The 13,924-nt window shown below is 42.4% G+C and overlaps 1 protein-coding gene and 1 pseudogene across 1 annotated transcript; both read right to left on the reverse strand.

Moving 5' to 3' along the window:
* Positions 1–1,143: 1,143 nt before the first annotated feature.
* Positions 1,144–2,451, reverse strand: LOC146754924 (obscurin-like). The gene is made up of 2 exons (XM_085526490.1): positions 2,123–2,451; positions 1,144–1,478 (listed from the first exon to the last, which is right to left on the reverse strand). Exons 1-2 carry the CDS (start codon positions 2,370–2,372, stop codon positions 1,144–1,146), a joined length of 585 nt encoding a protein of 194 aa, XP_085382616.1. The 5' UTR covers positions 2,373–2,451.
* A 1,329-nt stretch (positions 2,452–3,780) lies between these two features.
* On the reverse strand, positions 3,781–13,587 carry LOC146754925 (obscurin-like; annotated as a pseudogene).
* Positions 13,588–13,924: the final 337 nt, after the last annotated feature.

The following is a 13,924-nucleotide window of genomic DNA, read 5'->3' on the forward strand; positions in this document are numbered from 1 at the left end:
TAGAATCATAGAATGATCACAGAATCATAGAATGGCCTGGGTTGAAAAGGACCTCAAAGATCATCTAGTTTTAAAGCCCCTGCCAAGGGGTCACCAACCACCAGACCAGGCTGCGCAGATCCACATCACACTGGAGAATCATTCAGTTTCCAGATTATTTTAAGGAAAAGACTTTAATCCATCATATTTTCTGAAAACTAAGAACTGATCCCGCCCAAGGAAACAGAAGAGAAAAACATCACCCACAGGCTGCAGATATTTACCTCGACTTCTCTACATGCCATCCCCAGTGTGCTTTTCAACTCACCTTGCAGTAACCCTGGCTTTTGTTTCAGAGTCCTCTGTCTCACAGGTGTACTCCCTGCTGTCCTTGGAGGTAGAATCATGGATGATCAGAATGGCCCCACTTCCCTCCTGCTGCAAGTCGTACTTCTGGCTTTTTCTGATTGCTTTGCCATCCTTGTACCAACTGATGTTCACATCTATTTCGACAGCTCACAGCTTAGGCTGATGTCCTGCCCTGCTGCTGCTGTCTTATCCTCCAGCTGTTTTGAAACCTCAGTAGCTTTTTCTGGAAGAAAACATTGCTTTTTGAGTAACATACACTTAGGGTAGGATGCCTCTCTCAAAATACACGCATCTACATGCTGGAGATAAGTTAGAGAGGCATTTGCAACAGAGGCCATCCTACAGCCAGCAGTAATCTGCAAAGTACAGACAATAGAATTCAAGGCACCATTTATTCTCTCTTAAATCTACCCAATTGAGGATGATGAACCATGACTGAAAACTGCCTCTTTCTTCTCTCCACTCATCACACTGGGAGCCTTGGATGATGCTCTCAGATGCACATGTTCTAGATAGGAATTTGTTGTACAGCTAGATGATGTGAAGGCCATCCCTTCAGCTTATACTTAGAGGATATTTGCTCCCACAGTTCCCTCAACAGATCATTCCTGATTTACTGGTAATGGAACAAGCTGGAGTGAGATGCCCATTTCCAACACTACCCCAGTGCTTTGGGTAGTTCTCACATTTGTGTCAAATGGTTCCTCCTTTTACTTATTTTTAAGAGAAATTCTCAGTGCTTCAAGGTTCAAGTAGAAGGTTGCTATTCACTTTAACCATATTATGAGTTAGCTCTCACGACAATCTTATCAGAAGACAGTTGAAGGAATCAGACCCCAGAATCTCTCCCATCTCATTACCTTTCACAGACTGAGAGGCTTTGGAGGTTAGACCACGGGCAGTAAAAATGACTTCCCCAGTGTCAGTAGGAGTCACACTTTTGATAATGAGAGCATATTTCCAACCCACGCTAGAAGCTTTAAATCGCCCACCGCTTTCCACTCTGCTTCCATTCAGTGTCCAGTTGAACTCATCAATGCTTTCATGGGACAGAATGCATTCAAAACTACAATCTTCTCCCTCCTGGATTTCAGTGTTTTTCAGCCGTTTGCTAATGCCAATATTCAGCTCTGGAAGATAAGAGATAGGTTAGTATGAGGTTTATATGGAGAAAAGGCATTTGTGACTGACGTGAGTAGCAGGACTGGTGTTTTAACTCAGGATTTGCAGAACATGGCTGCGTTCCTCACTGATGTATTCTCTAAGACATTCTGCACTCAGAATTACCAGAAAGCTATAAAAAAAAAGAGACGTGAATTTCTTGGCTTTGCTCTGGAAGAACTACAAGGAGAGCAGCTCAGTCCATGGAGCACAATGAAGATTCAATGAGCTACAGAGGGAAAAACCTAACAGAGAGGACAACTCTAGGAAGCTGGGTGAGAAAAAGGGTTTTGCCTATGACAAGAAATTAACTGTTTCTATTAGCTCTTTTGTTACCATCCTACCCCTACTGGTGTTCAAACCATTTCTCCATTTTAGGGATGTTTAGAAAGGAAACATTTCCAGGACATTCTTGACATGTTTGGTGATTTTCATGGCAAAAGGAGACACATTTACATCAAAAGCAATGGGAATTTTCCAGACATCACTGCGCTACATTGCAGTAATACACTTCTATTGTAGAAACTATTAAGGCTCGTGGGGGAATAGGTGTAAGACATAGTGACCACACGGAATGTGCTTTCAGCACTCCTTTACTTTCCACAGTACTTACCCTGAACGCTGACCTTTGACTTGGCAACATCAGTGCCAATATCACAGGTATAGAAACCTGCATCTGGCTTCTCGAGGTCATGGAGAAGGAGACATAGGGTCTTCCCAGACTGTACCAGCTCATACTTGTTGCCAGAAGTGAGCACATCACCGTCCTTTTTCCTCACTGGTTTGACCTTCTCTTTATAGACTTCACATTCCAATTTAATCACACCCCGCTCCTCACCAAAAACATCATCCAAGGACTTCATGAAGACAGCAGGCTTCTCTGCAATTAAACAGGCAAAACAGAACAACGTGATACAGAAGTTGAGACATTTCCAGTTGCTTTCAGCTTTTTAAGGAGAGATCAATAAATCTTTACCAGTACTGACAACACCAATATAGAACCTAAAGCGGTTTCATGTCTCTTGACAGAATGCGCTTTAAGGAATTCTGAACTAATCAGTAGGAGAATACAGGGAACAGGAGGGACAGCCTGCATTGCCTTGGGTGGGACTGATATCATATGAAGTAATTGGGATGCAGCTCTTCTAAAGCTGGAGAGCTGGCATTGCCCTCACATGGAGCAGAGCTCATACAGCAGGCCACAGGATTAAGAGGATAAGCTGCTGAACACTTTTGATTTTCCTCTTTTATTGACTCCTTTTATCTATCTTCTATTTCACACATCAGATGTTTATACTGGGGAAAAAACATCCACCAAATGCAAAGGAAATGAGAAAGAGGAAATCCTTCAAACTCTGAGCGCATAGAATAAAAGAGCTTAATTGCTGGGGAGAGCAGATTAGAATCACAGTATCCTTAGAATTGGAAGAGACCCTTAAAGGCCATCTAGCCCAGCTCCCCTGCAATAAACAGGGACATTCACAGGTTGTTCACAGCCTGGTCATTAGTCATTCCAGAGGCAAAACACACACTGAATGATCTCTCCCAGCAGTCATAAATCCTTGGGGCAACAGCATTGACACTGCATGTTACTGAAGCAGTAAAAGAAATTGCTCTTGTAACTCTCCTTGTGTTAAGTAAAACGATGATAAAAAGCAACGGAATGCTTTGGCAGGACACCAAAACCATCCTCCTTCGTTGATATCTGCTGCAATGGAACCTTCCACTGGAAGAAAGCCCCTGATGACTTGTCACCCCAGAGAGGTGAGCTTTAGAAGCAGGATTGCTGCACAATAGAATGAACTGGAGCTCCTTAGCATCTCTTGCATCCAGGAGGGCTGTGATCAGACCCACCTCTCACCTTCAGGCGCGCGCTTTCTGACACCTTGTCTGACTTCACTGTCACTGGGCCAGCATCCTCAGGCTTAACCTGCTTCATTGTCAGTGTGCAGCAATTGCCAGCGTTCTTGATTTCATTGTAATTGTTGGTGTAAAGGTGGTTGCCATTCAGGAACCATTCCACGTCCTCGTCATCATGGGACAGCTCGCAGGAGAAGACAGCAGAGCTCTCTTCTTCAATTTCCACATCCTGCAGGTGCTTCGTTACTTCTACATTGCGGGCTGTGGGGAAACAAGGTGAACTGTTACCACTGTTACTATAAATCATACTGGGATGTGGTAGAATGGTTGGACTAGATGATCTTTGTGTAATCTTCTCAGTGAAGATTATACATTTATAAAGTTAGCAGGAGAGAACGGCAGAAATCAACCTCAAGAAGAGAAATCTGAGGTGAAATAGGACATGGAAGAGGCCACCCTCCCTGCTCATACCTTCAGCTGTCAGCGTGGCCTCAGTCTCTGCAATTCCCGCCTTGCACTTGTACACACCAGCATCATCGGGCTTCAGCATCAGAATCTTGAGCTCTGCTGAATGCTTATCCCTCTTGATCTTGTATTTCTCAGAGGGCTCGATGGGTGTGTGGCCCTTGAAACATTTCACAACCTTTGAGAAGGCCTGAAGTCACAGGACAGGATGACAGAATGACGTTCCAAAGCTGTCTTGTCCTCCAACTTCCTGGTGATTTGTATATGGTAATCTGCAAAACAGGGGTGGAAGAGAAGAAAGGATGAGGACAATTGGAAGAAGAGGAAAGTCTATTGTGTGTATTCCATCCCAATTAATTTCATCTTCACAATGGTTGTTTGAACCACTCTAAAGATAAAACAAACGATTGCCTATAGGGAATGCCATTGACTACATTTCTATAAAGTAATACTGTATATTATCTACCAAATGCAAGGTCCAGCTCTTGTTCTGTGCTTATTAAACTGCTCCCAGTTAAGGCTTTTATTCAAATAAGAGTGAGTTGAAAATATAACAAGTACTTTAGGATGTGAATGGAGACTCTTACGCTGCAACAGGAAAACAGCTGATAAAAAGCCTGGAAGTTTCTTTCAGATGAAATCAATGACAAACTGCATCAAATTTAGGTGCTACCAAACTTAAACTTGTCTACTTCAGAAATACAATTAATTTCACCTGATTTGACTTCTTTGGAATAGCCAAGGACAAAACCACAGCTCTTTAGATCTGAATAGTAAGCACATCACAACTATTCAAACACATATTTTACTGAGATGCAGCTGTCTCATTTAGTGTCCAACGACTTTGAACTGGAAATGGAGCAGAACCTCCAGACACACACACAATATTTCAACGACCCCAGTGAAGGAAGACTGTATGTTAATTAATTCTTCATCTTCATGATGTAAACCAAGCCAGGATATGTTACCTCTGACGAGCAGATTGGCTGTGGATTTGGATTTGACAATTGAGAACTGAATGGTGCCTATCATATCAGTGGTGGTTTTCGGTATGGTCAGCTGGTGGATGGTGCCTTCTTGCTGCATAATAAAGGTTATGCCAGCCTGTAAGACTTCCCCACGTAGATACCACTTGGGAAGTTTCACAGAAGGAATGGATATCTCGCATTCAAATTTGGCTTCTTCAGGCTCAGTCACATCCTCATCACACAGCTCCTTTACTAGATTAATGGATTGCTCTTTAAGAAGGATGGAACAAGAGAAAGCAGAGATTTAGAAGGAATGTAAAAAACCCTTACATTATCACCCTACTTACTTACGTCAGCATTACTGCACATGAACACTACACCTATCAGCTCAAAATGCCTTAAAACATCATTAAAAAAATAGTAGAAACAAAGGAATGTTGTTATGAAGTCAGACAATAAGACTGACAACCTGAAGAGAGCCCAGATCTTCTGATTCCCAGTCCAACATCCAAATCAAACCATGACCTTCCCATCCCGATATCAAACTCCTCGCATTACGAAGTGGAATAGAGGTTCAATGAAACACGGACATTGATAATTACTTTGGTTAAATACAGCAACTTAGCTCTGAACAACAAGTTTTCTCCTAGTAAAGGTCCCTGTAGCTCAAATGTAATGGCTCTACTTAGGATAAATTCATTTTCCAGGATGTTCTTGCCCTTATAATTGTAACAAAAAAAATATCGGTGGACTTTGGGAAAACAAAAAACCCTCTGAATTTAAATATTCATTTAATTTGCATTTTGTTTTCAAAGTAAGCGAGAATGGCTTTTGTATAAATCTATCTGCATTCCACTGCCTTTATTTTATTTTATTATTATTACTATTTTTACCTTCAACAAAGAAATGAGCACTGCTTTTATCATCAAAAACATCACAAGTGTATGTATCCTCCTCTTCATAATTCGCATCGTTGATGATGAGTTTCTGATACACGCCATCGCTCAAAATTTCATATTTGTCACTGGGATGAATTTCAAGATCCTTTTTGTACCACTTCACTTTAGCATTGGCACGAGACACCTGGCACTCCAGGAATCCCCGATGCTTTTCAAGTGCAATCTTATCTTGCAGAGGCTTCACAGTTCTCTCAGGCAGCTCTAAAAAGAGGAAAACAAACAAACAAATATATGTGTGTATGTATGTATGTATGTATGTATATACACACATTATATATATACATACGTATACATACACATTATATATATACATATGTATATATACACATATGTATATTATCTATATATATATTGATCAATATATTTTATATATATATATATGTTATATATATATATAATGATCAGCACAGTTTCTGTGAGAGAGGCTAACTCAGTAGTGATAGTTCTTCTATGAATGATTACTTAGATGGTGACGCTTTGTTAAGCACTTGATCTAACGCACAGCAAATAAAGAGCTAATTAAAAGAAGACCTGTTATCCCTATTTTACCACTTGGATGGCTAAATTTCAGAGGTAAGGAGTAATTTTCTCAGCACTGTACAGCAGTGAAGTGGCAAAGCTGGGGACTGAACTCTTGAGTAGTGTGCTAACTCAAATGTCTCCCTTTTCTTCATCACACTTAACATCATATATATACCCTAACATTGTATATATTAAAAAAAAACAACCCTGTGCTCTTTTCCTGTGCCTAATACAACTCCTCCAATCTCTGTGCTCTGCCAGGAGGGACATGTCTAAATAGGGTGGCAGATACACGCAGGAGATAAATATTTCCACTTCCCTCAGCCAACACTGCTCTGAATTTCTATGGGACACGTCGTTGGATGAAAAGGCATTTAACAAAGAAGGAAAAGAAAAAGTTTAGTCTGCTGTGTCATTCTCTTGGTAGCCAGAATAACTAACCCTCACCAGTGTTAGTTCAAAGAATAGGCAGATTTTATCTCCTGACATGAGCAGTAATTCAAAGAAGCTCGTATATGATCCTGTATCCTGCATATTCACTGCAGGCAGGCAAAGACATTATGAGATAAGGGAGATCTACACATCACTTGTTATGAACACCTCATAAAGATAAAACCACACACAAGGGGAGAGTTTATGAAGAGGACTACTCTTAGACTGCTTTCCAAGAGGCATCAATTAGTAACTCCCTTCGCTCATTTTTCACACTACTCTACAGTGTCCTCCTGAGCCCCCTTACTCCTGTTGCCAACTGCTGATGCAGGGAATCCTGAGGAACCAAGGATTCATAGTTGTTCCATCAGTAGTCCTTGGTCAGCTCTCCCTCCCTGCCCCTTCTGTTTTGATCCCACTAACCAAATTTTAGTGGCCACATGAGGACAGCATCTAGTAGGAAATCAGAAAAAAGCATCCTTTCAGAAGTCCCTTTGGCAGGTGGCATTTACCAGGGCACAGCAGACCCGTGTGTTCAGTAACCAGTCTGATGCTTCAGAGCCTGGTGATGAGCTACAAACTGGGGTTTAACCAGTGCAACACAAGGAGGGAAAATCTGTCTTGAGCATAAAGAAGAAAGAGAAAGGTATCCAAAAGGACTAACGAAGAAATGCTCAAACTGCCCAGGAAGCATTTTTTCCTGTGGTGCAAAACTCAGTTTATTTGCTCATTCAGGTAAACATACCACGAACCTTTAGGGTAGCTGATGTCTTGTCTTCAGCTGCTTGGCACGTGCATGTTCCCTGATCTTCATATTCACACTTGTGAAAAATGAGACTTCTCTTATTTCCCTGGGAAGTAATGCCCACTTTTTTACTTTGATGGAGCTCCTTCCCATCCTACAAGGGAAAATATCAAGTCAGATCTCCATGAGTCCTTCCATCTCTGCACTGAGCAAAGGGAGCCTTCAGATCTATGCTTAATTCACCCACTCCCCTAGAATTAATGGAACTGTGCTTACTGGAACATATGTTGAAGCTTAAGCACAGTGCAGTGTTTTCAACATGTAGGAATGGCTATAGAACATGCATAAATTCTGGCTGACCTATGACAGCTTAAAGCACTGCGGAGGACTGTTAACAAGCTCGTTTGGACATCACCTTGAATAAATGACATTATCCCCAAGTAAGGGAAGGAACAGCTGAGCACCGCGGAGGTACACAAAGGGCCAGAGCAAATTCTCACACTGTCACGTGCAAAGAAAACTGAAATTTCACCCTAAAACCAAGTTCACAACAAGGCTACAAAATCCTGGCTGAGAATTTCTGTGTTAGAGTTGAAGCTCAAGACTGTGCTCCAACCAACAATATTTTGTACAGCAAGACCTCAGGAGTTCACATGAAACCCAAAACAAACTTCCATTTCAACTTGATAAATGAACTCAGGACATAATATCAAAGAGGGCTGATCTGGGCAAGTAAAAGAGCATAAAGAAAAGAGAGCAGTGCAAAAGCTATCAAGCAAAAGCTCAGACTTGCATCCCTTGGAAGTGAAATTAAAGGCTCTCATTCATTTCCAGAGAAGTCAGAAAGGAAAATACCATTACATGCCATACCTTGAACCACTTGACGTCTACCTTGGGCCTGGACAGCTCACACTCAAATGTGACCTTGTCCTTCTGAGTGATGCTAATGTCTGCCAATGGTTTGCTGATTTTCACAGGCAGTTCTGAGAAGGAGAAAGAAGGATGTGGATTTAGTTGGGAATTAGGTCTCTAGGAGCATCTGGCATAAGGAATAATGAAAGGCAGTGCCTACTCTCCATGCTTATTAGAGCTTGAAATTAACAACAAAAAAAACTATTGTTTTGAGCACATTATCATTACTTGTGCTAGGGACAATAACGTTCCAACAATCCTCTTGATATCTGAGGGATACTCTGGTGGCAATGGCCCAGTGCATAACATTCTTTGCAGCTGGAAGGAAAGCTGGTTCTGCTGTTCAAGTCATCTGGGACAGGAGCAGATAATCACACCTTGCACCAACCAATACCTGTCACAGTGAGCCTCCCCGATGAATTAATGCCTTCTGCTTTAAAGGAAATGAGTCCTGCATCTTCAAGGGTCACAGAAGAAAGTGTCAAGGAATGTTTTTTCCCCTGGACACCCATCGTGATATTTGGTGCAGGCTTCAGCCGCACGCCGTCCTTCTGCCAAGTCCCTTCCACATCCTCATGGGACACCTCCACCAAAAAGGTGACAGTTCCCTTCTCAGGGAATTCCAGGGGCTGCAGACCTTTCACCAGCTTCATCTGCCGCACTGAAAGACAATGGGGAGAGGTTGGAGATTTCACACCAGCATCTGAGAAATAGAATCATCAAAGGAATCAGAGAAAGGTTTAGGTTGGAAGGGACCTTTGAGATCATCCAGTTCCAAACCCCCTGCTGTAGGCAGGGATGCTTCCCTCTACACCAGATTGCACAAAGCCCCATCCAGCCTGGCCTTGAATGCTTGAATAGCATCAGGACTTCCAAAACAAGTTTCTTCCCTCTTCCTCTCCCAGGTACACTATCTGCCAATTAAGCAACAGCCTTTGCAAAGAAGAAATCTTGTTCATAACCAGGTCCATGGGTGCTCTTAAATCGATCCTTCCAGATGGAAAAAAGATTTCAGGTGGTCTCCTAGATTTTACCCCTTTTTGTGTTGCACACAAGACTGAAAAAAAAATTACTTTTGCAAAGTTCTTCTTGTCATAAGGAAACAAACATTTGGGGAATGGCAGAACGAGGTAAAATTTACCTTCACGTCATTTGAAATTTCACTCTCATGTTCTTGGTGTGGTTTCTCCTATAATTATTTGGACTAATTAAGCTTTTCCCTGATGAAAGCCTAGAAGTATATCACAAGAAGGACCAACTTACCCATGACCTTTTATTTGTCTTACTCAAGCATCTCCTCCTGACCAGAACTGACAATAAAATATTCAGCCAGACTACAGGTTTGAGCATCTGAGTTGTTTCTAGGATCTCCTGCAAACTTAAGCTTGGAACACACACTTGTCTTTTGAATAAGTGTCTTTTATAGTGCAATAAAACAACAGGTTTTCACATGGCTATTCCTCATTTACCTTGCTCTGAAATCATTCTCAAACCATGAGGGATCAGTCCAGGAAGAAGGAGAGGAGAGGGGAAGTGAAAGGGGAAGTCCACGGTTCTCTAATATAGGCTTCTTAGCCTAAAGCTCAACAGCAAATAGCAGTCCACTTCCCCACATTGCTAGACTCCGAGCATTTAAAGAACATCAGCTTATCTCATTATGAGCTCTAACACAGCCAAAGAAATTAATATATTCAAATATTCTCTTGAGTGATGAGGAATATGGAGCATAACTTCAGACTTCTGCTGTTAAACTCTCACTTCTATCATAAACCAGGGCAAGAATTCAATGCTGTTTTACATGGAGGACACATATTTTAAATAACTCGTCTCATTAAGGCTTGGATTCCCTACTACAATTAGCTAAATTCCAGTTTGGATCATGCTTCACCTTGGATCACTTAGGGCTTCAGCCACTTAATGGAACTAACTCAGTTAAAGGTCAGGGGTAAAATAAAAACTCTCTTGGACTAGCAGAGAGATTTGCAATGGAGTAACTGAAGTAAGGATGGGAGACTGAAGGTGTTGGGGAAGACATCCAGGCTTTAGCTACAGGGCATGCATGCAGAATCACAAAACAAAGGCCAGTCAGAGAAATCAGAGCTTCGTGAGAATTAAGGTGAGGTTGTTTCTACATGCCCACCCTATCTGCCAGTGTAAAACCTTCCAGTGAAAAAAAGGAAAGCTACATATAGGTGGGGAGAATTGTTGGTGAAATTATTTGTGATATTTTTGCTAATAATATGCTCAAAATCCTGGAGCAAGACTTCAAGTTAAGCAACTCAGTCTGTGTGAGTAGACTTACAGAAGGGAACCATAAAGCTTATGGAAGGGAACTGTCAAGCTAATCCACAGCTAAAACAGAGTAGAGACGAATTGCAGGAGCTTGTTTACTTTGCAGAAGTGTGAGCTTTAACCACTGCTGAACTCCTAGTACAAAAGTCTGAACCAATGCAACAAACCAACCCGTCCATGTTGTACGACAGAATGTACTGACACCACCAGAACACAAAATTCTATGGCTGAAAATACCCGCAAAAATCATCCAGCCCTTCTCCATTGCTCCAGGACATGCTCAGCTCTTTGTGCCCCAGATATTTCACTAACCTTTCCTGAAACCCACAGTGAAGGCTTCAAAGCCCCTCCAAATGACTTATCCAGTCATCCAACCATTAAAAAGCTTTTTTGTTGTAGAACTTGCATCTTTGTTATTGCAATTGAAGTCCATTATTTCTGCACAGAGAACAGATTGTTTGCTTCCACTTTCTAAGAGCCTTTTATGTACTCAAAGCCTGCTATCAAGCCTTTCAGTACCTGTTGATGACCTACACAGCAGCAATTGGTGGCAGGGGCTTTGTAGACAAAAATCAGATAGACCTTCAATTCTGTCCTTGTCCATTCCGTAGCAAACATGACAAAAGGATGCAGGAAATAGGACAGAAGTACAGGGTTACAGCTGAGACACCGTTAGCTTACTTGAAAGGAAAGCATCCATAGATAGATGCACTGTTGTGTTTTTATTTTTATTTTTTCATTTAACTCTGACTGCTTATAAAGAGATGCTTTGAAAGACATGCTTTGTAGAGAAGAACAGATGGATAAGCAGGGAATAGGTTGCTAATAGCCTTACAGATGAAGAAAAACAGACTGCACCAGAGTGAGAAATTCCAGAGGAGAATCAGCTAAGAGCTTATGTCAATGACATGGCTGAGGGCTGCTGGGAAGACCGCCCTCTCTTTCACCTTATTTCAAGCATTACAATGGTGTCCAAGCCCAGGGCTGTGTCTCCCTGCCCCCATGGCATGTAGGGCTGGCAGTAGCCACTGTGATAATAGAGAAGACCTGAATCCAAGTTCAAATCACATCCAGTGTCTTTACAGACCTTGCAATCATTCCACTTACTTTCCACATTGATCTTGGCTTGCCTCTTGTCGTCAGGACTCTTGCAGCAGTAAAAGCCCCTGTCTGCAAAGGAGATGTCCTTAACTATCAAGATATGCTTTGTTCCCTCAGCTATGATCTCTGTTTTTTCACTGGCCTTCAATACAATGCTGTTCCTCATTCACTTGACTTCTGCAGGCTTGCTCAGCTCTACCTCCAGGGTCACTGTGTCTCTCTCTCTTCAGCAGTTTTAGGCTCCAGTTTCTTCTTGAATGAGACTGAGGCCTCTGATCAATGTGAAGAAATAACAGTAAGAACACAGAGAATCCACAAAACAGTTTTTTTATAAAGAATTTAAATGGTGGTTCCAGTGCCAGTGCATTCAGGGGAACCCTACTTAATGAAGCAAAATTCCATATCGTCACCATAACCAGAGGAAAGGCAATATGAAACCCACAAACCACAGCACCAGTGACAGCCTATCAATGAGGCATTACAGCCCCTTACCTCGGACTCTGAGATTGGCTGTGCTTTCTACGCCCTCAGCACTGGCAGAGATTTCAGCTGCATCTTCCAGTGTCAGATCGGTGATGGTGAGGCTGTGGTTGGTGTCCTTCTGTGAGATCACGAGTTTCTTACTGGCTTCAATCTTGACACCATTCCTGAACCAGGTGACCACAGCATCACTGGGAGAAACAGTGCACTTGAACACAGCCTCTTTGCCTTCTTCAGAAGCCACGTGGCTGAGGCTCGTAACAAATTTCACCACCCTGGGAGCTGATGGAGAAGAAGAAACCACTTAGGAGCACATAAAAGATGTGTCCCTAAGTGTATGAGCTCGTTTATGTTTGAGCACCTTCAAAGAGCCAACAGAGTCAATGATTTCATTGGAAGCATCAGATTTTATGACTCGCAGGAAGTGATCACCATAACTCACACTCACATCCCCTGTCTGTAGAGGAGATCCTCCTTGCATCTACAAAGATGCAAGAAGAAAAGAGGCAAAGAAGGGGTAAAAAAAATCCCATCTTACATTTGGGATGCTTAATTCCAGCCTTGAAGGCTGATTTGCCCACTTAACTGCTGTGCTCTTCAGAAGCAGTTGTTCCACAGTTATTTTGAGAGAAAGAAATTTTGTACTTGGCTCTTAACACAGAGAACAGCATAAACACACAAATGAACTCAGCTTTGCAGTGTTTTAATGGCTGATGAGGGAAGCCAAGGATCCTTCCACACTGTCAGCCTTCATTTCCAGAGACATACCTTTGGGGGTGATGCTAATGCTGCTCTTGTCATCTCTGGACTCACAGAAGTACTCTCCCTTGTCCTCAGCCTGGATCCCTCTTATTGCCAGAGTTCTTCTGACCCCTTCCTCATCAATCTGGAAACGTTTGCTGGGTTTGATCTCAACTGCATTCCTGCACCACACCACCTTCCCTTTGGCATGGCTCACTTCCTCTTCCTCTAAGCCACATAAACAGCTGCTTAGTGCTCCCAAAGCGAATGCTCACCAGTTGTTTCCAACTTGAAGGTCATCTTCTGGCCAGCAGCCTTGCAGATGTATTCTCCAGCATCTTTCTTCTCCAGCTGCTCCACAACCAGATGCCGTGTTTTGCCCACAGATTCCATTCTGAACTTTCTGGAGGAGGCAAGCAGTCTTCCATCCTTGTACCATTTTACTTCGCTTGGCTCCTGTGCTACTTCACAGCTGAGGGAGGCACTTGCTGTCAGGGCAGCACTCACCTCTTTCTGCACCTTCTCCTGGTTTATAAACACAGGATTTGGCTCTGAGGGAAGAAAAGAAAAAGTATTGACTGAGGGACTGACATGTGAGCATCTTGCAGGTCTTTATATACCGGTTGGAACAGGTTTAGGTTACCACTTGTGCCCAAACTAATAGCCTTCACTAGAGAATATCAGCTCTTCTGTTGAAACTAAGTGTCAAATCTAGGCAAGAAAGAACCTAGGAACTGAAGGAACCAAGAGGGTCCTTGAACACCAGTCCCATGGTTGCAAGTCACTATGCAAACATATTGAACCCAAAAGAACATCTGTCCTGCAGGCAACCAAAACCTGAGTTCCTTTTACTTAAGACCCACTGTGAAACATCAAAACACATAAACATGTGATAGTCAAACCACTGGCTGCCTTTTCATGACCCAGAACAGTACTCC

Source organism: Coturnix japonica, chromosome 37 (assembly GCF_054131305.1).
Source record: "Coturnix japonica strain WE chromosome 37, WE-NBRP24, whole genome shotgun sequence".
Classification (NCBI taxonomy): Eukaryota; Metazoa; Chordata; class Aves; order Galliformes; family Phasianidae; genus Coturnix; species Coturnix japonica.

Bases quoted from the DNA above. Each gene is read 5' to 3' on its own strand.
- LOC146754924 (XM_085526490.1), bottom strand. From the start codon at position 2,372: ATGAAGTCCTTGGATGATGTTTTTGGTGAGGAGCGGGGTGTGATTAAA. The intron at 1,479-2,122 runs GTAAGTACTGTG...CTTATCTTCCAG, and splicing joins GTCAAAGGTCAGCGTTCAGG to AGCTGAATATTGGCATTAGC.